A 24,360-nucleotide genomic window follows, 5' to 3' on the forward strand; every position below is an offset into this window, starting at 1 on the left:
GTGTGTGTGTGTGTGTGTGTGTGTGTGTGTGTGTGCAATTCTGAGACAGCTAGTCCTTGCTGGTAGAGATACGCCACTGTATCAGTGTAACATAAATATTCATTAGTGACCTTGTCACCTTGCTACACACAAAGATATGTTCAGGCATAGAGTACACTGATATACACTCACATACCCTTAATGTGTATTTCACATGACTAGTGCACTTTAACTTCATTAATTTAACCAGTGCAAGTCAAACATTGCTCTGTACCACACTCATGGGTATGTTGTACATGCATGTCATGTCATTAAAGCTGTCATACTGAAATAAATAAATATGATCCAGATCGTCTCTACATTCAGCTTTCTCTCCATGGGTTGAAACATAAACAGCCTCTACTTGGATTCTGTGTGTCAGAAAAATTAATTGCTAATATTAATTTCTCACTGAAATCACAGGATGTATCCATACTGTATGTACAGCTTTGGAAAAAACTAAGAGACCACTGCAACATAATCAGTTTTTCTGTTTTTACTATTTATAGGTATGTGTTAAAAGCATTTTAATTGTATAGTCTATTGTATAGTCTCTCTGAATTCAACAGACACTGGAATGGAATGGCTGCCATACCTGTAGAGATTTAGATTTAAAGGAGACCTATCATGCTATATTTAAATGATATATTGTAGGGCCATACCTATATTTCTACATTTCTGTTTTCAAAATACCAAACAGATCATGCATTTTAGCCATGCGTCATTTTTGCTCTATTGCTGTTCTCCAGCCCTGTTTTTGCAGGGGGCTGATTCTGTGAGCTGCAGCTGACCAGGCCCCCCTGCAGGAGAGGGTAGCGTGCTCTGATCAAGTCAGAAGAGAGGGAGAAAAATAGATCTCTTTTTTAAGAGATTTGGGTATGGAAGAAAATAGAGAGGGTTGTGTTTTCTGACACTTGGTGAGTTCCCTGGAACACCGGGGACACATATTCATGTATAAAAGACGTACAAAAGCATCCCCTTTAACAAAAACATTTGGAGTGGTCTCTTAATTTTCTCCAGGGCGTATTACAGCTCATAATGGAATTGTAGCTTTCTGCTACATTTACCATAAATGATATACTGCAGATATGATCTGATAACTGTATCAATACTGTGCGACAGAAAGATCTTAAACTCACCCTTTTGTGTTTCTTGTTCAGGTTTTTCTTCTTCTTCTTGCCTTGTGTGTGTACCAGACGGGGGGTTGTTCTCCTGGTCTGAAGACCGTTGATGATGGACAGTCTTCTTGCAGGGCTCCAGGCTCAGGCCGTTGAGGACCCTCCCAGCCTTCTTCTTGCGTAGGGGCACTGCCGGACTCTCTCTGCACTCCTTGGGCCTCAGTGTCAAGTTCTTCTTTAGAGAAAGCAACAGAAGAGAAAGCTGGATTAGTCCAAAACCAAAATGTTGGTAAGGTGTTTTAGAGTGCGTATTGTATGACTGACTTTAGAGGATTCTGCAATACGTTTCATTTATTGTCATTGTACAGAATTTGGTAGCACAATTAAATGCATTAACTGCAAAAGGCAAAAACACAAAAATGTTATTGCCGAGTGTTGATAATGAATCTAGGAGTCTGAAAGCGAGATGAATGAAGCTGCTGAGTATATTCTCTCCGTAGTTCAGTTAATCAACATGTTAATCATTTTATTTTCTATACCTGGACAAAATCCACTTAATACAACACTCCAGAGCTTACAAAAATTACAGTATATCCTCTGGTAAGCCTGTTTTGACAGATAACAAATCTCCACTTTAGAAAAGGAGTGAAGTGAAGTTAACACATTTTTCCACAAAGAACAGCATAACAAAAAGGGTTGCTTTGTTAAAAGTGAACATTTAAGAAGCCAACAAGGATATTGAGGATAAAGGGAGCACCAGATAATAAGACTCTAAACAACATTCAAGCTCGGCCTGAAGTAGAACGGGCAAAGATGAAGATGATTGGTAACTTTGATTGAACTTGTTTTCACCTAAAGCCACATTTCTGAGAAGGAAGCAGAACAGCAGAAGCACAGCAAGAGACATCAACACAATTGAGTTCAGTTTATCCGTCAACAAATAAAAACAACATCAGAAGACTTTTCTTTTCAAAAGTAAACTGTATTCTGAAAGCAAACCGATAAGCTACAACTCCAATATTGCAGGGTCCACACATGGGGTTATACAGTTTGACAGGGCTGATCAATAGAACCACTCATCTGCTACGGAGAGACTGTGTTATGTATCACAGCAGTTCACAGAGAAGCTTATGGAACAAATCAGCTTTGTTATTTGAATTGGTGACCTGCTTTGCTCCATTGTACACCAAAGAGCCACCGCTGGTAAGATCCCCTGGGAGACATTTGAGCTGGTGTAGGCCGACTGTTGGGGGGGAAGGTGCAAAGCTGCCACAGCGGAGCTAATGACATGTCGATGCTACATTTTCACAGGAAAGCTAAAAAGACAAGGTTGAGTACCCAGTGGCATTAGCAACAATCAAACATGGACCCTTTAAAGGTCAAGGAAATGATACAGTATATATAGTGATTTATAATAAAGGACTTATTCTCATGGTTTGTGTACAGCTATTGTTTTAATTATAGTAACGAGACCCAAATTGCCGGTTTTTCCAATACTATTGCTATATCCTGTCGTATAACGATGCACATTTACCCTCTGTGGGACTAATAAAGGTATTCTGATTACCTAAATAATTATAAGTCTCATACTAGTTGAGCTTGTTTACATTTTATTTACTTATCTTTTAATGACCATATAAAATGTATTTATATGTATTCAATGTTTACCTGATGCATTTAATGTTTAAAGCACTTTGAAATGCGCTATTAAAAAAAAACTTGCCTTGCGTTACTCAAGCTCTATAAAGCAGTACATTTAATAGTCAATTTCAAGATCAAGGCTTTACATCAAAGTAAATACAAGTAAATATAATGTATGGTTATGAATTAAACCACCCCACAGAATATAAAATAGTAAAATTAGCTTTACTTCAACCAGGCATGACGTGTTACATACACGTATAATACGTATAATACACGGTAATACATTTATTCGGTCATTGGTTACATTTTATTAGTGCTGATGTTCTTTTTTTTCTATTTTTCCAATTCACATATTTTACTTTTAAGTTTTTGCTGCTAAAACTTTCACTTGCAGTGCAGGAAGGCTGCAGTCACATATTTAGTGGTGGTTTATAGCTTATTTGTTGAACAGCAGTCAAGCTGGCCTCTAAAACCTTGCCCCAGTCCAGGATTTATCCGCAGCCCTCAGAAACCACAGTGTGACTCATATTTGGTGTGCAGTGCATATAAGGAATGAAATCGGGGCAGCCTTTCTGCCAAATACTGGCGAGAAAAATAAATCCACCACATCTCAAGCAGCAGCAGTTTCTGGCTGAAGGACCACCTCGAAGCAGCCTTAGCATGCCTGTAGAGAATTACATCACCAGTGTTACGGATATGTACTGCTGTCAGTTTGATGGGTGTGCTACTGCCACTGACTCACTAAACCATCTCTAAAGGCCTCAAGTCACTCGCAGAAAACAAGTGCATGCATCAACTAATCTTATTTGCCTTTCCCGCCCACACTCATCCAAGGCAAATAATACAACATGACATTCATTGTCAGTGTACAGAATAGCCTGAGTGACACAGTTATGAAGGGCTGAGATAGGTTCCATTGTGCCAGCTTTCTGCAGGCTTCTGAGCCTCCAAATCAGCTGATTGCCTTGAATAAATCATGCATGTTTTGTTTTGCCTACCCTACGAACAATAGCAAGACAAATTCCTTATTTCAGCGCCTTGGGAAGACAGTGAAAAGAAAGTAATTAGCCGATATGGCTCACTCTCTCAACAAGCTTTCATTTTTGTGATTGTTTGGCAGTGTACAGTGTAATTACACTGTGGCATTTAGTGGAAATGCATGTATGCAGGTACCCTTACAACCTGTTATAATCTGAAAGGCAGCTTTTTTTAGTCAACTTTATTTAATTGTGTTGGCACATTTTGGATGTTTAAACGTTTCGTTTGATAACGAGTTAAAAACAAATCCTGATATTTTACATCAAAAATGATTATATACAGTAACTACTGAAAGTCACCCTCTCTACTCATTAAAGTATTTTTCTTAGTGTTCGTACACATGTTTGAGCCTCACTTGCGGAATTATGCATTCAGATTATTTGATTTTCCATTACATTCTTATAAAATAGCTTTTTGTATAATGTGTCATATAGGACAACACTCACCATACACAGCACGACATACACCCAACACACATCCATTTTGCATCTAAAATTCTAGACAGGACAAAGGTGCATATATTTTCTATTGGACTGCTGAAGTGTCTAGGAGACATGTTGTGCATATCTATAGATTCAGGATTTTAAAATTAGGGTTTAATAGGGAACAATAATTGTATGATAATATGTTCTTTTTTGTCGAAAAACCATCATAACCTATTATTCCAAGATAGGTATTAAAAACATGTCTTGAATCTACTTTATAACCTTCACTGTTGTGTCATTTTAACAGAACCAAAATATCCCTTCAAACTGGATGTGGAATCTTTAGAAAATTGCACATTATTAAACTCCAGACGCCTGCACTGCATTAATATCCCACGATGCATGCAATTTTTTCCTGAACATTCCTCATCACCGTTTCTTATAAAGTATGTTTGTGAAGGGCCAGAAAAATACACTGTGCTTCCTCTGGTGCGCTCAATAAAAGTGAAATGGTTTGTCAATCAGGATACATTCACAGTTGTGGAGAGGTTGAATGTAACAAAGGATAGCTCTGACTTCACTACGCTTGAAAATATGAACTGGAATGAATTGGAAGATTTAGTTTGGTCAACTGGACAGGAGCAGGTATTAATACATCCTGCAGCATGTGATGTCTTCTCCAAACAAAAACTGTACAGTGTCCTATTTTTATCTGATGCATTCTCTCCTGCTCGTCTCAGCTGTCTCCCTTTTTCTCTCACTCTTTTGTCATGTGTTTGTACCTTTGTTGTCCATCTTATGTGGGGAGAAGCACCCTGAACTCAACATCTACAACAGAAGATAAAACAAACCAGACAATGTATCTTTGATGGCATTTGAGCCACCAAACAAACACGTATGGGAGAGGCTGATCAATCACTCTAACCAACTTGTGCTACTGAGACAGTTTAATGAGTGTACAGAGCTGATCCCCAGCAGAGAGTCAAAGAGAGAGATGACTGGTGGCAGAACAACAGATGTTGATGAGAGACAAACAGGCACAAGCTCCCGTGTACATCAGCAACACACACGTCTCAAAACTCTACACAACAGAAGACTAAGTAAACAATAATAAGAGATCTAATGAATGCTAATAAGGACTGATGAGTACAATCTCTCCGGGAGAACAGCCCTTATCAACTTGAGCTGTCTGGTTACTTGAGTAGTGAAATGTCTCTCTTTCTTTAGGGATTCCTTGAACTGGTATTAACAGTTTTAGTAGGTGTGAAATAGCATTAAGCAAGAGTAGGGCGCAACAAATTGATGGGTGATTCACTACAGCTGTTTGTGAAGATGCAACCAATTACAGGGGGTGATTCCAGCTGACCTCCTTCATGTGCAATCTAATGGTTCATAGCCAGGTTCACTTTGGCGCTTCTTGTGGGGGCATAACTCGGATGTAAGCTATCTTCTAAATTAATGTTCAAACAACTGAATTTATGTGATTATTATTTAGGGGCCCAACAGATCACATTACTCATCACACTATTATGTATCAGCAACTGGAAAGCATTAATGCAGCTCGCCCAATTGCATGTTTTTATCGGCCAATTGTGAGGGGAATTACAACATTATTTAACACTGTGATGACTGTTGATGTGTTCTTCCTCTCTGTTTGAAACATTATTGTATACTAAATATCTTTGGAATTTGGTCATAAAAAAGGTGCGATATGGAGATAAGTATTTTTTCTAAAAGTTTCTACATGAAATGATAAAAGACTTTAAGCTGCAGATTAATAGGAACATTTATTTGTTGTTGTTCTTGTTCTTTGTGTCATAGTTTTGCTTATATTGATACCATACTTTCTACATAATTGAAAACAACAATATAAATCCACACGGCCAAAGTACAGAAGTTAGTTTTATAGTGATGACCCAGTAATGCATGGAAACTGGCATTTGCTTTACAGCACAAGGAGTCATTCAATTATTGTGTTAAGATGGAAAAAAACTTGTGCATCACAATCTGCTTTATTTTCCAGATGGCTCAGTGCAAAGTATTTTCTTAAGATTAAAAAGCTGTAAAAGCAATTCAGAGCTAATGTTAGACACAGTAAAGCAATGTTTGACCATGCTTGGCATCATCTTTTAAATAACATTGTTATGTTTGTCAGATCCCACTTATGTTTTAAAACCACAATCATGAAAGGGATAAACAATAGGTAACCTCCAAGTCTTTCTGTGGGGTCAGAGTCAAAATGCCTGGACTGAATGAGGCAGAATGGTAATGTGGCACAGCTTTTGGGAGTTTTTCTAAATGGTAGTGCAATACTGAAACATTTGTCCCAGAGTAGTTTTGCCAACAAAACACACTTTTCCTCTGAAAATAAAGTGAGACAATCCACATACAGTATGTTCACAATCAGCCATTGCTGGCTTCAGCAAGAAAACTGACCGTGGAGAAAACACCACTGACTGAGCCTTCTGTCTATGCACCTTAATAACTGCATCTCCTGAAACAAAGAGGAGTAAAAATGCCAAGAAGTTCAAGTACAACCACTCTACCAGAATAATGAGCCAAAGTTGTGTGAGAAAAATAATTGAAGGGATCGAGCAAGGTGCAAATGGATGTAGCTCAAAGAAAGGAGCCGAAGATTCATGAGCGGACAGCAGCTCCCGAATAAAGTAAAAGGGAATGAAAAGGTAGTACAGAATTTCAAACAAAATTAGCTATCGCATTCATGTACAGTAGATCATGGAACTAAGCATTTCATGTTGACTTCTGAGTTGATTTAAATGTGATGAATAAAAGCAGTGCACTACATGAAGAATAAAAAAAATGTCCCCACAATTCAAAATCAGAAACTAATTAAACTCAAGACTGCATTTTCTACCAAGGTGACCTAGCATTTAAGAAAATCCTTGAGCCAGAGTTTATTTTTTCCCGACTCATAAAAACGTTTAGGATTGAAAGTTGAAATGTGAGTTAAGGGAGGTTCATTAATTATTTGTATCAAGGCTGGCTTCCCACATCTCGAGGCCAATTTCTAAACACAATACAATGTATGCAGCTCAAATACCTTACAATAGTTTGAATTCAGGCTTGTTTTTAATATCTTGTATTTTTTTATGTATACAGTAGTAAGAAAATGTTCAGGTGCAGATAAGCCAATAGCTGCTTCTCAATGTCTCCATTTCAAGGATGCTACGTTATTGAATCCCGCCGAAGGAATGTTCCAATGTACAGGATCCTTGGAATTCTACCGAGGACTGAATTCTTCGTTGCAGAACATTTCAAGGCTGCTTATGTGTATCCTCGGCTATCTTAAATGGCCCACAATTCTTTGCACACGGACCAATTTCCCAAATCTTTGGCGGAAAATGGCTGAATCTGTGTAGTACACATTTAAATGTAGGTATGTTCAGTGGCGTAGTAAATGTGTTGGTAAATATGTTACATTTGTTATCACCATAAATGTGTTCCGTGAAAGTAACGCAACCTCATAATTAGCCTTGTACATGACGCACACCTGCACGCTAGCCTGTTCCATTCTTCGTTCTCCGAATGCTAAGAAGGATTCTTGCCTAGCCTCTGAAGGACCTGACTCGGAAGGACATGTCCTACCAAGTCTTCGACTTTGAGAAACGGCTCCAGTCTGTTTGATACACAGAAGTAGCGGGAGAGTTGTCTGAGGCTAGCAGAGCTTTTCAGGTCGGCAGTAAATAATTCCCCTGACAGACATAACCATCTACAAGTTGTTTGTTCACCATCTTTTCTCATCATAGCACTCTAACAGCAATAGCTGGGCCTGACAAGAAAGGGTCCACTTCAAGAAATGCACTTACATACACACAGACAAAGACACCCAGCCAATTTCCTGGCACTAATCTCATCATAGCAGAGTTCTTTTTTTCTTCATTTGAGTCAGGAGGGTGCGTGAAAGAAGACAAGGGGATATCCTGTGTATGCCAATCTGATTTCATGGTTGTGTCTGGCTGTTAAACAAATACTGTTTTCTTTTTCTTTCTGTGAGGGCAGACAGGAGCGAGGGAAACTGAGGTAAATGGGAATCTTAGCAACATGGTCTTATTTGTATCATCCAGTTAAATCAGGCTTCCGGAAAAAAACACAACAACTGAAGTGGTGAGAGCCTTACTTATTTATAAAGTCTAAATCAAATGTGTAATTTTTGACATTGGGCTATATAAATTCAATTGGACAATTTCATTGACATACTGTATCGCAGGCGGCAATCTAATGTCTCCATTGTTTCCACCATAAACATTCTTGGAAAACGTGTCCAGAGTGCCAACAGGCCTGTAGTGGGTGGGAGGTTGGCATTATTCCAAACATATTGCTGCTAAAAAGGTCCTGACAATATCTCCATTCTGGAAACAACAGATCTCACTAAGCATCGAAGTCAACACATCTTTATTCATGTACATTTGTATTTATGGCGCTGCATGTGTTTGTGTTCATGCGTTTGTTTCCACTGTGCTTCTTGACAGGAGGGAAATCAGACCTTCTGCAGAGGCGCCAACAGAGACCAGGACTTAATGAAAAACAAACATTCAGCATGAGCCACAAGAACCCACAACATTTACTCTGATTAAATAAACATGAGGAGCAGATACAGCCTGGCTTTTTTCATGTTAATCACTGAGTAAGCAGAGCAGGCAGAGCGGCCCTTTATGGGTGTCGAAAGACGTAAGCCAGCATGGTTTGTGTTTCTGTGTCACTGAAACAGAGCACTGCATTTTCTTGTAAAAGCCAATAAAGAGCATTTTAGATGCAGACATCGGTTGTAAGGTTCAGCCTTATGTGTAGCAACAGCGGGATAACATGCGACAAAAATGAATAAATAAAGCAGAGAGCGAAATCAGATGAAGTGCAGGCTGCCCTGTTCAAAACAAACCACAAGGAAATAATGATGTGCTGAGATTGGTCCCAGCTTTGAAGCTGCCCTTGTTGGCTTTAATAATTACACCCAATTGCTGACAGATGTTAAGGCAAATGAAGCATTTGCTTGAACAGGCACACATATTGCTTAAGGTGACTGCACTGGGTTAGAGCTTTTATTGGAGTTTGACATTCACTATTACTAAAGAAGATTCACTTTCTGTGAGAAGGGCCAATTTGTTTAGCTGTCTACAACTGACAACTCACTCATTGTTTAAAATCTCCTCATGGCAAGGCATGATGGGAGTTAATTGTAATCTGCACGAGACTTTACATTCATATGACAAAAGGTACTCTATTTAAAAACAAAAATATGTTTTATTATATGAACATTTCATGTTAACCTCTAAAGTAAATACTGTACATGCTTATACAAGCCTTAAAAAAACAGCTTGTGTGAGCAGATTATTATACTTAAAGGTAGGGTATGTAATTGATTTCAGAAACACTTGTTATATTCAATGGAATGCTCTTAACATCCCGATAGCAATGAATATATTAAATGCTTTGAAAATAAATACATAAAAAATGTCATCTGTGGAAGCCGTAGTACTGTAAAAAGCACGACCAATTATTTTAGCCAGACCGGCTAAAATAATTGGATGGCCTACCTGCCTGTCAGCCTTCCTTCTGTGCGCAAACTTATCTCGTGCCCTCATTGGTCATGTGCGCGTTCGTGTGTGTTGGAGGAGGGGCTCTGTAAGTCAGTGGCAGATTTGTTCCGGTTGTGTATTTTCTAATTCTAGCACACTCGAGCTGGTTTCTCCAAAATTACCTACCCAACCTTTAATATACTATAGGCTATTTTATGTATTACGGGTCTTGGTTTTGGCAAATATCTGGCTTTACAATGAAGTATACATATATATGTATAAATAAAAAATAATATATAGATTGCTAATTGATACATTATCAGCATTTAGGTTTATATAGTATACATGCACAATTACAGAGCAACATTTACTTGACATCCAGGTGAAGTCTAATACTGCTCCAAAAGTCATTTTTGTTTAACAAGTCATCATGGAACTCATGCTGCCACTGAGCATAGCCGAGAATTCAGAGGAAAAAAATAAAATCTGGATAAGTACATTGCAGGGATATGTTGATTTAAATATTATCATCAAAAACTTGATACATTGTTATTGTCCCCGAGCACACAAAAAACAAACATCAATTTGAGTGAAATAACTTCAAATAAAAACAAAACTCAGCCAGCCAACTCGAGTGATTTACTTTTCTCACTAATGTACTCAACCGCACACACACCAGCCTGCAACATCATTAAAGCAAATCCCCGGGCAGCAAGTGCCATGTCTGATGCATCATCAACGACAACATATGTAAGAGTATAATAATTCCCATATCACAGGTTTTCTGTCTACAGTGTTGCATCCAACTAAAACCAAACATGTTCAAGCGACACCTTGTGCCAAGCTTCAACCACATTTAGGAAGCAGCCAGCAGCATTGGCACCCACCCACACACACAACAAACACACAGACACACTGCTTGTGATGCTGCTTGTTTTCAACTTACTATAACTGTATAAGCTTGCCACATGGTGAGAGAAAATGTGCTTGGTAGAAGCATGGAGACTGATTCCCTTGAAAGATTCAGTGAAAGCTTTTTAAGGAAGATGGCAAGGGACTTGAGAGCTGTTAGCGATATGAGGAAGAGCTGCTAGCAGGAAACATGTGGCATTCATGACCAATGGAGGGCAGTATATGGAGGCTGGGGTCATGGTTCACTGAGAGCAGTATTCAGAATGTGTTATTTACCATTTAATTACTCTACCGTCAATTTGTTTCCTGAATGGAGTCAAAATGTCTGGTCAGAGGCAATCATCTGTTAAATCTAGAGTAGATACATTAATATGAATGTGTTTGTTTATGATATGTGTCCATTAACTATTCCATTGTAATGTCTGAACCCCTGGAGATTCCAGCTCAATGCACAAAATCAGTTCTGAAAAAATATGTTGTTTCTGTATGTGATGTGGTTGCAGGTTAGAAACCAGTGGAGGAGCAAAGCTTTACCTAGCCTCCTCCTGGATTCAGAGCGGATGGAAGCTTTGCTGAAGCATATTAGTGTTTGGTATAGCCAGAAGGAAGCTTTAATGAGACTTTGGTTGATCATGAGAGCCTCCATCTATTGCCTCAAAGGAAAACATCAGAGCACAACCAACAGACTGCTCATCTTATTACATTACATGTTACTTGTTAGACGCTTTTATCCAAAGCGACTTACATACTCAATACAATACTGTGGACAATCCCCACAGGAGCAATTTGGGCTGAAGTGTCTTGCCCAGGGACACAACGACATGCTGACTGCAGAGGGGTTTGAACCAGTTGATCAGTTGAACCACCCTGATCCAAACACCTACGGACAACTAAACTGAGTATAGGACATAAAATGTACTTTTTATCCTGTAAAAGTGTTTAATGAATAACATATAATGCCTATAATCATATAGAACAAGAATCAGTAGGCAAAAAGTACAATACATTACTGACGTATCCTCTCCGAACTTTCCTAAGCCCATTTGCTTCCACTGCTGTCTTGGAAAAAGCGTTGTTTTCTGTGATTTCAGTGTGCGGTGCAGCCAGAACAATAACCACAGGAGGAAACCTTTATATATACAGTCTATGGAGGAAACGCATCCCTCTCTCCTGGGATTTGGTGAGAAAAAAAAGGAAAATGCTTGGTTTTCTTCAAGGTCTGGCTTTGTAGGAACAGCTCTCATTCCCTGTTATTTCTCTTTTCTCCACCTCTATGATTCACAGCAAAACATTGACTCTGTAAAGAAGTGAATGATGGATGCCGAAGCCTTCCTGTTCTGCATGTGCTATTCTTCCGCTCACTGCCAAAACAAGACTGTTGTCAGGCAATAGCAGTGATTTTCAGAGGGAGAAAGTTATAGCAGTTGGTTTAATTGTTTTGTTTTTTCTTTCTACAGTACACTGGTGTACAGTTTATGGCATCTGAACAAAAGAGGTTCTCTCCATGGGCTCTCCAGCCAAGAAATGATTGTTAGATTAGCCCAGCAGGCTTACACGATTGTCTTCAGCCTGGAATACAGTCAATCTTCATGCTTTGACCACCAAGCAGGAGGCGATTAACTCTCTTTATACTGTTAAACATTTGGTTACATGGGAACATTTTTCTTTTAACGGTACAAAGGTGATTTTGAAAATGTACCATGTGGGCACCTTGGGTGGGTCAACATGCAGAAAAGTGATGATTGTTTAACCCGTGGCTTCACATTCCCTGCTACCATTCCTCCTCAGACCAATGACGTGATGTTACTTTTGGGACACTGTGGCTTCAGACAGCACAGTGCAGGTTGCTTAGCAACTGGGTACGGAACGAAGATCATTAAATTGCTCTGATGCTCACTTAGTCCTTTGCTATGTATCTGAAAACTTGTTGCTCCATCCTGCAGTGAATAAGAAGCTTCCCTTGAATGAACTTGTATTTCTCAAAAGCGCAGTGCACGACCCAGACGGAAGTAAAGACACCTCAGGTCATTACAAAATAATAATCTTTCAGCTAATTTGATAAATGGAAAAGTCACTAAATGAATGACTGACGAACGGACGAAGAAAAAATGGGAAATGTTCAACCTTTCATATCCCAGCAGTTCTGACAGTGAATTTGCTTACTGTGGTTTGCTGTGAAAACCTTTTTTCAGACTTTACCAAAAAAAGCTTAGTGTCCTTGTGAAGGTACTTAACCATGCCATCTAATTTCCCCCCAGGATTAGATAGCATGGTTAAGTACTGATATAAATCAGATATAGTAATATCTGACACTGCTTATGCAAAAACAAAGCTGACCTCTGCTCAATTTACATTAAGTTAAATCAATGAAGCACACTGTGTCTGTGCATGCAGAGCTCTATTTCTGCCTGTATTGAGACTGTGCAGCGGCTGCAGCTCACAGGGAGCCAACACCTGCACTATTTATAGCCCGGGGACATTAAAGCCAACTGTGTAACCAGAGAGCGCAGACTTGCCCCTCCACTGGTAATTAGAAACCCAGCAAAAGATCACCATCTCTACAATGGAGTAGGGAGACTGTGCCAGGAAAGACAGAGTGGGCCTGAGCCAGAATACACTCACACTGCTCAGCTGGCTTCACATCGCAAATACAGTCTTTCCAGGATGACTGTAGTAATTCCAAGCACTTTGGTGGATTAAGAGTTGTTGGTATGCTGAAGTTTAGCTTAGTGTCACAATAACAGTTACCGTGCAACGAGTCGTTTAAGTTTTCAACTGTCTAATGCAGCTCATTGTTGCACTTACTGTAAGCCACGTGTGAAAAATATTTCAGAAGGAATTTATAACCGCGTTTTGAGCATAGACAGATTTTCAAAATCAGCATTAATAAAGAAGACTCAGCTGAGATAAAGTATTTTGGCTTCTTAAGATGGCATCACAATTAATTGTAAGGAGTAACACTGAATCCACTTATTTGTATGTACTCCTGTCATTTGAGTGTTATTGGTATCTTAGTTAAAAGGAGAAAAGAGCACACAGTAAAAATAAATCCTCACAATGTTTCAGGTCTGTCTTTAAACAATAGTCAAGTGCTCAAAAAGTGTTCTTGCTGTCCCCCTCTTCATAATGGCCCATATATTGCAAATACAGTTGCAAGAAAATGTGAACCCTTTGGAACTACCTGGATGTCTGCATACATTGGTCATAAAATGTGTTCTGATTTTCATCTAAGTCACAACAATAGACAAACACAGTCTGCTTAAGCTAAAAACACACAAACAATTATATGTTTTTATGTTTTTATTGAACACACCATGTAAACATTCACAGTGCAGGGTGGAAAAAGTATGTGAACCCTTTGATTTAATAACTGGTTGATCCTCCTTTGGCAGCAATAACCTCAACCAAACGTTTCCTATAGTTGCATATCAGACCTGCACAACAGTCAGGAGGAATTTTGTACCATTCCTCTTTACAAAACTGTTTCAGTTCAGCAATATTCTTGGGATGTCTGGTGTGAATCGCTCTCTTGAAGTCATGCCACAGCATCTCAATTGGGTTGAGGTCAGGACTCTGACTGGGCAACTCCAGAAGGAGTATTTTCTTCTGTTGAACCATTCTGTTGTTGATTTACTTCTGTGCTTTGGGTCGTTGTCCTGTTGCATCACCCATCTTCTGTTGAGCTTCAATTGGTGGACAGATGGCCTTAAGTTCTCCAGCAAAATGTCTTGATAAACTTGAGAATTCATTTTTCCGTCGATGATGGCAATCTGTCCAGGCCCTGAGGCAGCAAAGCAGCCCCAAACCATGATGCTCCCTCCACCATACTTCACAGTTGGGATGAGGTTTTGATGTTGGTGTGCTGTGCCTTTTTTTCTCCACACATAGCGTTGTGTGTTCCTTCCAAACAACTCAACTTTGGTTTCATTTGTCCACAGAATATTTTGCCAGTAGTGCTGTGAAACATCCAGGTGCTCTTTTGCAAACTTCAAACATGCAACAATGTTTTTTCTCCATTTTATGACCAACTTATGCAGAAATCCAGGTAATTCCAAAGGGTTCACATACTTTTTCTTGCAACTGTATATCAAAGATAGGGGGGGGGGGAAAGGTAAGCTTGAATGTGGAGAAAGAAAAAAACAATACAAAAATGGTCTTCCCTTCAATGTAGTTGAGATTGTATGCACCGAACCCTTACGGCCCGTCCACACAGCAGCGTTAAAAAAATCTTGAAAATCTTGGAGGTGGGCATGTCTGAAAGCTTGGGGATTTTTTGAGAGCAACGCGACCAACAACAAATCACATTAATATATGATATACATTTCCCAAACAGGCGAAAACCTGTCTCTGCCACCTCCCTCCATGCCTGGTTCCTCCGGTTTGTATCCCGGTAAATAGTTACTGGTCGTAAAGAACCGGGTGATTTGCTACCGTAATTTCTCGTTTGGAATATGAGGAAATTAACTGCGGTATGTCTCTCCCAGCTTACACGCGGTTTGATTGGCTAGCGTTTGTACTGTCAGATTTGCATAAACGGGATTTGATTGGCTGACGCTTCCACCTCAGCTTCAAAAGTTGAACATCGCTCAACTTTTGAATCCTGAAAATCCTGGAAATCCTGGAAATCTTTGCTTTGCTTCCCCTAAATGCAGTCCGGCGAAAAGCGAGGCAACGTGACGTCACCCCACTCAAAGTGAATGGGCAGAAGCGTTGGAAGATTTTTTAACGCTGCTGTGTGGATGGGCCGTTACTTGCATGTGATCTCATTCTGCATATCACAGACAGTGAAAGAGTAAAAAACTCGACATTTACTTCCTCATTCCTGTATAACATGCACAGAACTATCTAAAACAGGTAAGAGAACAAATCAGACTTCCAACAGAATTAACCAAACTATGAAAATATAATAAACTGCCACTGACAGGTTTCCACCAAAGGTGTAATGAGAAAACCTATTTGATAAACAGCACTCGGAGTGGGAGGCTGTCTGACTGAGCCAGATGTAACAGGATAAGCGGAGGTTAGGACGAGTCTCAGGGAAACACAAACAGGCAATTCAAACATTTATTGAAAGCATCTAGCAATCCAAGATTGATAATAATATGCTTCATGTTTTGTGTTGAGAGTGTGACAAAGTCTATAGAAGGATACATAAGTCTGATTATACACAACTTATCTGAAATGTCTTCAATTCCACAGAAACTGAAACTCCTTCATTTACCAGCGTAGACAATTGTTTGTCCAACAGTGTCACAAATGAAGTTGTTGTGATGAAGTGTATTGGCCCCTGATGATATGTTATACACGTGCTACTCTTGGGAGCAACACGGGCATCTGAGAAGGGAAATCTAGCAGGGAGAAACGCTCCCAAGAGACCATCACTGTGTCCTCCCTGACAGGTTCAACTGAGCTACAAAGCAACGACAGGCTGCATGTGAAACTGCTGCATGTTTTACTTTAAATGAAAGGTTAGCTATATATTCTCCACTTCAAAATGAATGACGATTGCTATCTTTGAAATCACACTACAATGCATTAGCGATCATTAGAGAGAGCTTATTGATCTCTTCTCATTAGCAGTAAATCTCTGAGCAACATCCAAACTGCTTCCTCTGATAGCAACAAAGACCCTGCTTACCAGGGGAGCTGGGGAGGGGATCTAAACAGGCTAGTTCATGGCCAGACAATGAACACAACAATATGTTTGCATTGGTTTTGTAACCAAAGTGCATTGTGTGTAAGCTTGAGGTTCAACAAATGTGCTGCATTTCTTCTTTTTCCTCCTGATCAGTTGAATAGAAAACAAATGTAGAAAGGAATGTGTATTATGCCATCAGCATGCTTGCTCATGTGCATGTGCTTTCCTTGTGCATGATACAAAAAGGAACAACTCGTAAAAACATTGTTCAATAGTGCTAACTAAACGAAGAACTTGTTGAGTTAATGTAGGCCTTGTAACTGATTCACCAGCACTTACTATGGTATGATCCTGCTTGAGGTGAATATATCTGCACCTTCCATGTTGTTCGGAGTTTGATTCTTTATGTTTTTTGCACTTATTGTAAGTTGCTTTGGATAAAAGCCTCAACTAAATGATATGTAATGTAATGTAACTAACTGCGGTCCAAAACTCTACTTTTTTGGAGTTCAAATGTTACCGAGCACAATCCTCAGAGGAAGTCAGATTTATAAATACGGAGAAGCACAGTCTAATAGAAAGGAATATAGTCAAACCTCATTAGCAAAATAATCAGTGCCAAAGATGTAGCACTACAAAGAAAAATGACTTCTTAGCCACAAAGAGGGATCAATAATTAAAGACTAAAGACTTGAGAGTGAAGGCCTAATTGGATTTATCAATCAAAACATGTTTGATCATTTGCAGCAAAAGTTATATTTAAAGTTATTTTGCAGCAAAAGTCCCATTTAAAATTCAACATCTTTAGACAGTTACAATCAAGGAAAATCCCTGAATCCTTTTACCTGCAACAAATCTGCCCACCTCAATTCTCCCTCTTTTTTTTGGTTTTGTTATAGTAATTTATATGGTGTAATTGTGCCAGCTACTATTTGTTTTAAACCTTGGTCGAGAGTGATTGCTATTGAAGGTAATTTGTTATTAAAACATGCTGAGTTAGTGCAGGATGTTAAGTGTGATGGTTTCCTCTGACCAATCAGAGGTCTGTAGTGGTTTACCGTATCCTTTTAGTACCGGCTCAGCTAGCTTGGAACCTTGGCTTAAATGGTACTTAGGAAAGTATTAGATACCAAGCACTATCCCAAATGGAACACCAAAAAGAGCAAGCCTAGTAGATGCAGTGGAAATGCACCACGATAGACTACAAGGGGGTGAGCTTAGTATTCATCTGCGGTTTGGATTGGCTCAGTAACTAAATCCTGCAATAGGTCTGCTAAGAACTACAAGCCTGAAACCTGCTTCATTCTTGTCGAGGAAGTCCTTGAGGGGGAAGAGAAATGAATATCAACTGATAAAGTCGGTCTGAAAGAGTTAAGAATTCATTGTAGAGAGGAAAACGAATTGTAATCTGTCATAGGCAGACATTTTCTCTACATTTCACTGGTTCAACTGTGTTTCAGCAGAAGAAATTAGGAAGTGACGGCATCAGTCATCTTGAATAAAGCCTGGAATTTCTCTGTATAATCAGAGTACTATAAAAAGACAGACGGTGCATGTTAGTGTTTCTGTGTGTTCTTTAAGCTGGTCTTTGCGATTCTGTTGTTCCCACTTTCAGTCTGCCAGTTTCAGCATCCAGTTGTGAAAATGTTTTATACATTTCTAGGCATTTTAGCAGTAGGTAAAGAAAGCAATGGTTTTTATGTATACATTTCTGTCTGTAAAATCACAGCCAATTAAATTGGTTACAACAAGGAGTTATTGGGTGAGTAAATTGGACATTTACTCACTAAGTGGATACTCATCAAATTATTTGCACTTATGCAAGACTTTGTTAATCAGGATATTTAAACTTAATCTACAGTCGCAGCAGGGTGGATTTCTTTATTTACATGGCAGAAATGAGCAGAAATGTGTAATAGTCATCAAAATCAGAACTGAAGGTTCTCCTTACAAAGCACTGGCCCACATCATTAAGTAAAATACACATCAGTTGCTCATCAAGCCTAACAAGAGTGTTTGCATATGCAATGCATGAACACTATTCCCTCAAATTACAATAATGATCCACCCTAACTGCTTGGTATTCACCACCAACACTATCTTGTCCTTCCACTTCCTCCAAATGAAACCTAATAAATGTTACTTTCCAAGGTGACAGAAATGATTCTCCAGAGGACACCTGATGCAGTTGCAGGTTGCATGTAGGACTTTTATCATTAAACTGCGTAAAAAAGTATTTTTGTATATATTAACCTGCACTCAATTACTATAATTAACACCAGAACAAGCTGCAGTGTTGCAAGGCTCAATCCTTCTCTTGTGAGTCCAAATTCCAAGTAAAAGCAAAGCTTAATTAATGGAGAACACGTTTAAAGAACTCTAAGTCATTGAACCTAGCCGATTTTAGTTAGCAAATGTTGATTGGTACATAACCATCACGGCAGAAGTAGATACTGTATTTACTACACATGAGATCTCGTACAAGCTGGAGGGTTTGAGGCTTTTTCTATTCAAAGTGGTTTAAGAGCTGTGTTCCAACCAAACTGCATGTGCTATTTATTTATTTTCAAATTTAAATAAAAACTGCAGGTAATACTGGAGATGCGGCTAGAGGTCCTGAATATGTTATGTTGACATGACTTTGCACAACATGAACTGAAAGACATCTTTATTACTTGAGGTCATATAGAAACAAACACAGTATTGTAACATTAAAGATCACAGCCCACCCACTCTCACTTAACAACAGAAGGTATGCCAACAGAAATAAATCATTGAAGCACTGCTAAGGTTAGCAGATGTGAACATTAGGTAACGTTGTGTATAATTATGTTATCTCAGCCAGCCATTGTAGTCCTGTCCCTCGAGACTGCACTCAGGCGGAGCCTTTTTCCCTTCATCAACACAACCCACAGAATGCAATTACGAGAACACAAGATGTCTCTAAGTGAATATTGACGATAAATAGATATGGAATAAATTGATATTGATATGTATTTTTTAGGAGATTAGAAAGCAATGCCACAATTAGCTGTTTCATCTATTTAACACTGCCAAGCATTTATTCAAACAAATTCAAAACACTGAATACTAGTGAGGAACGGCTTAAATATCTCAACAGTGTTAAGCCTAATAATTAATGTTCCCAGACAACAGGTACCAAAAAAAGTAGCTTTTTAATTATCCCAGCTAATGAAATATTACAGAGGAGGAAATATCTTCATACAACTCTGTTTCTTTATTACACCGCACACTTTCCCCTTTCCCTGCCATTAATCAGGCAAATCAATTACTTTGACACGATTTGCAGAGTCAGGAATGTGTGTTATATTCATATCTACACAGACTGCAGACACAGTCTGGGAGAACATCCAGAAATATGGTGAGAGTCAGTGTGAGAGATGAAAAGACAAAGAAAAGAACAAAGACACGGCCCAGTTCTGTTGGCCTTACAAGATTGTTATCTCTTTTTCTTTCAAGCTATTTGATGTACAGTAAAGCTTATTATAGCATATCAAATCACCGTGTCTTCAGCTGCATTTTAAACGATGATTGCATGGATCTACACTGAATTAAAAAAGGACACTTCAAATTCTTAATTTAATACACTAGAAAACATTCTCAGTGGAGACTTGAAACATCCACTTAGTAAATGGCTGGAACAAACAGAGATAAAAAAATAAATAAACTAAATTGTGCTTATCTTCAAGGGCCTCATATTGGCTTGATCTTTATCTAGAATAGACCACAGAGAGTTATTGTGGGGTAGGGGGTGGGGGGGCAGTACGCTGCTCAGTAACCACACAAAGTGCAGCGTGCACTAACCATAGCCCTCCCTCTGGTTCGAGCATGCATGCCTGGCTGCGTGATTTAGCTCAAAGCACTTCTTTTGGTGGGAGTGCGCCCCCAGGATAAAGCAAGCTGAGCAGCATCAAGGAAATGACAGCTTTTACAGCTTGCAAGAATCCGCTGGAAAAATGACCTGACATACAGTACACAGGCAGGGTGTATGGGTTTTGTTGCTTTCACAACCAATATCCTGTGGGCCGGGCTGTGCGTCTGCAGGGAAGTGGAATCTGAGACATTTTAAGGAGCCGTCACTCTGTTGCGTTTGCATATCAGAGGCTGGCCTCCAGCACTGCTCGCTCTCTCTCTCTCTCTCTCTCTGTGTGACGGGATGTCTCCTGGGAGGATAGGCTGTGTGACAAAAGTACGACAGGGCTCCGTGACCCTGATGACAGTCCGTTCTGCCCCCCTTTACCTGTCTGTCAAACTACCCTGGGGTCACTGCTAAACAGAGATGACAGCTTTCAACACCATTGAGAGGCTTGAAGAGCTACAGTACGTTAGCCTGGGATAAACTGGCCTCAGCTACAGATAGGTGTTATCAAATTATCAGAGGATTCGCATGTAGCTGATGATGTCAGTGCTTTGAGTCAGAGCATAACTAATGGCTTTGTCGGGAGACTGATCTCCACCATACATCAGCCAGCAGAGAGAGCACTTTGCATTGGTGTCATCTTGTCTTGGTGAAATCTGTCAGCTGTCAGACAGCCATCGCACGGAGAAATCTCTCTCCTCCCATTCCCGTCTAAAACACTTGAACGCGCTGTCTTTAAACAACTCTCCTGTTATCTCCATCAGAACAACCTTCTGGATCCGCACCAGTCTGGTTTCAAGGCAGGTCACTCAACAGAAACTGCTCTCCTTGCTGTCTCTGAGGAACTGCACACGGCTAAAGCAGCCTCCCTCTCCTCTGTCATCATCCTTCTGGACCTGTCTGCTGCATTCGACACGGTGAACCATCAGATCCTCCTTTGCACTCTCCAAGAACTTGGAGTTTCAGGCACTTCACTTTCCCTCCTCACCTCCTACCAGGTCTCTCGACTAACTTTTTTCACCATCCTCCCGGAACCGTCCCGAAATACAATCTAAGCCGTCCCGAAATTAATGTGGACCGTCCCGAATTTAAGATACTAGTTTTTCTACTACTTATCATTAGTTAAAATCATTCAAAGTGACCTTTAACATAAATAAAACATCATACAAATCATTAGATGATAATTCATCAACCTTTTTATTTGAGTAAATCAGTCAATCACATGACAAAGGCCAAATATATTTAAACAAACACACAAACGAGAAAATTACTAATATTGAATCAAATCAAGTCCCATCCAATTAACAAAAAAAATCCAACACTCTGTCCTGAAGACAGAACCCAGAGTAACCACTAACCAGGAGGACAGTCTGTAACACAGTCATGAGACCTTTACAAACTGCCCCGCCCCCTCGCACACAGACGGGAGAGAGAGATCTCGTCTGGATTGGAAAGCTCGAAAATATATCATAGACGCATGTTGTAGTCTTATTGCATATTAGAAACGGAGTTGGATAAACTAAAACTGCGATATAATGTTTATGTAGCAATACTACATATGACATATTTTTTAAATGTCTCCAGTACCGATAAAAAGTCAGATAACGTCGGAGCTTAACGTTACCACTGTCTTTAATAATTCCGGCCCGGGCGGAGCCCGTTTAATACCGGGGCTCGGTACCCATCCATACATGGGGAGAGGCGCAGCATATTGCTCAGGACTAAATACGATGGAGGGTTCTCATCTCAGCCTTATTACCCATAGGGGATGAAGTGGAGTAAGTCAATAAAGAGGCCGGCGCTCCAGGGTCTGGTTCTGCTGTGCGTTTTTGTGATGTAACGGTAAAACATTTCAGAATTCCTCCACGGGATACCATTGTCATTTTACATCACTCAACCCGCGAAATACACACACTCAGTACATAGCCTACTGTAGATAGACCCGCGAATTTGCGGGCCAGGAATTCGCGGGCACAGCCAGCTGTGCGGCTGGCTGACAGCACATGGGCACAGCTTACGTGTGTGTGTTTGTGTGTGTGTGTGTGTGTGTGTGTGTGTGTGTGTGTGTGTGTGTGTGTGTGTGTGTGTGTGTGTGTGTGTGTGTGTGTGTGTGTGTGTGTGTGTGTGTGTGTGTGTGTGTGTGTGTGTGTGTGTGTGTGTGTGTGTGTGTGTGTGTGTGTGTGTGTGTGTGTGTGTGTGTTTGTGTTTCGCGGGTTGCTAAATGTTTTGTGTGTTTATGTTGACAAGGAGGTTTAATAATTGTGTGCTACACACAACGTGCAGTCGATTTCATTTTCATCGCCGTTTGTAGTAGATTAAGCAGGGTATTTTTATTTTAACTCTCGTCCCAAATTCGTCCCCAAATTATTTTTTATCCTCCCTGACACTATTTTTTTGGGCCCTGGGACGACGGGACGTCCTTAAGCTCGAGCCCTGCCTCCTACCTCAAAGACCGCACCTACAGGGTAACTTGGAGAGGGTCCGAGTCCGACCCTTGTCAATTAACTACAGGGGTCCCTCAGGGCTCTGTTCTTGGTCCCCTCCTCTTCTCATTGTACACAAACTCGCTCGGATCTGTCATTAGCCCGCATGGTTTTTCATACCACTGCTACGCTGACGACACCCAACTAATTCTGTCCTTTCCCCGCTCAGAGACCCAGGTCGTCGCACGCATCTCTGCTTGCCTAGCAGACATCTCTCGGTGGATGTCTACTCATCACCTCAAGCTCAACCTTGACAAGACTGAACTGCTTTTCCTTCCGGGAAAAGATTGTCCCACTCTTGACCTAACAATCAACATCGACACCTCTGTTGTTTCCCCGACTCAGACTGCAAGGAATCCGGGTGTGATCCTAGATAACAAACTGTCCTTCACTGCAAACATCGCTGCAACAACCCGCTGCTGCAGATACACGCTTTACAACATCAGGAGGATACGTCCCCAGCTGACCCGGAAATCAGTGCAGGTTCTGGTCCAGGCTCTCGTCATCTCACACCTAGACTACTGCAACTCCCTCCTGGCTGGTCTACCTGCATGTGCCATCCGACCTCTGCAGCTCATCCAGAATGCAGCGGCTCGTCTGGTCTTCAACCTTCCTAAATTCTCCCACACCACGCCGCTCCTCCGCTCCCTTCACTGGCTTCCGGTAACTGCTAGAATCCACTTCAAGACACTGGTACTTGCGTACCATGCTGCGAATGTATCTGGCCCTTCCTACATCCAGGACATGGTTAAACCGTACACCCCAGCACGTGCACTCCGTTCTGCATCGGCCAAACGGCTCGCTCCACCCGCACTGCGAGGGGGACCCAAGTTCCCATCAGCAAAAACACGTGGGTTTGCTATCCTGGCTCCAAAATGGTGGAATGAGCTCCCAATTGAAATCAGGACAGCAGATAGCTTGCACATCTTCCGGCGCAGACTGAAAACTCATCTCTTTCGACTCCACTTCGAGCAATAGAACTATTAACAAAGCACTTATATACTAATAAAGGAGTTGCTTATCTAGAGCCAGTTGAGTAGCACTTGAAATGTTTGGCTCTATGAAACCTGATGTTCTTGTATGATTCTGTTTTCTTCAAGGTTGTATCTTCCCGGTCGAATGTACTTATTGTAAGTCGCTTTGGATAAAAGCGTCAGCTAAATGCAATGTAATAGTAATAGAAATCACAAAAAGTGTGTGTGCTGAGTAAGTCTGACAGTGTGAAGGGAAATGATACAACAAGAACAACACAGGAAAAGGGTAGAGAAGGGATAAGTGGCTGCTAAAAGACAGGCATCTGAGGCTTTGTGACTAAGAGGAGAAACCGCAGAGGCAAGTGATTATCGCTGCACTACTGCAATTACACAAAAGGTTCTCAATGTGGAAGCTAGCAAGGGCAGCATGCTTGCGCTTCAGAGAGCAGCACTTAAACAGAAATACTGTAGATGAGAGGGTACAAATCGTGTGTGAAATCAAGTAGAGAAGATAAGTGGAAAATGATGTATGCCAACACTATTATTTTTTTAGAAGGAGGATGTAGAGGTTTGCCGAAAAATTAAAGAGCGTTTGTTTGAGAAAAACTTTTGAATAAGCAGGAAAAACACAACAGACAATTTGTCTAAGAAGCATTCAGTGCCTCAGACACTAACCATTTAAAAAGGCAAATAAAG

The 24,360-nt window shown here is 40.3% G+C and overlaps 1 protein-coding gene across 1 annotated transcript in view; it reads right to left on the reverse strand.

Moving 5' to 3' along the window:
• Positions 1-24,360, reverse strand: part of auts2a (activator of transcription and developmental regulator AUTS2 a) — a 281,667-nt gene that overhangs the window by 220,932 nt on the left and 36,375 nt on the right. Inside the window, 2 exon segments of the mRNA XM_079647564.1 lie at positions 1,158-1,221; positions 1,223-1,371. Coding sequence (XP_079503690.1) covers positions 1,158-1,221; positions 1,223-1,371 — 213 coding nt within the window.

This window comes from Notothenia rossii (genome assembly GCF_949606895.1).
Source record: "Notothenia rossii genome assembly, chromosome: 9".
NCBI lineage: Eukaryota > Metazoa > Chordata > Actinopteri > Perciformes > Nototheniidae > Notothenia > Notothenia rossii.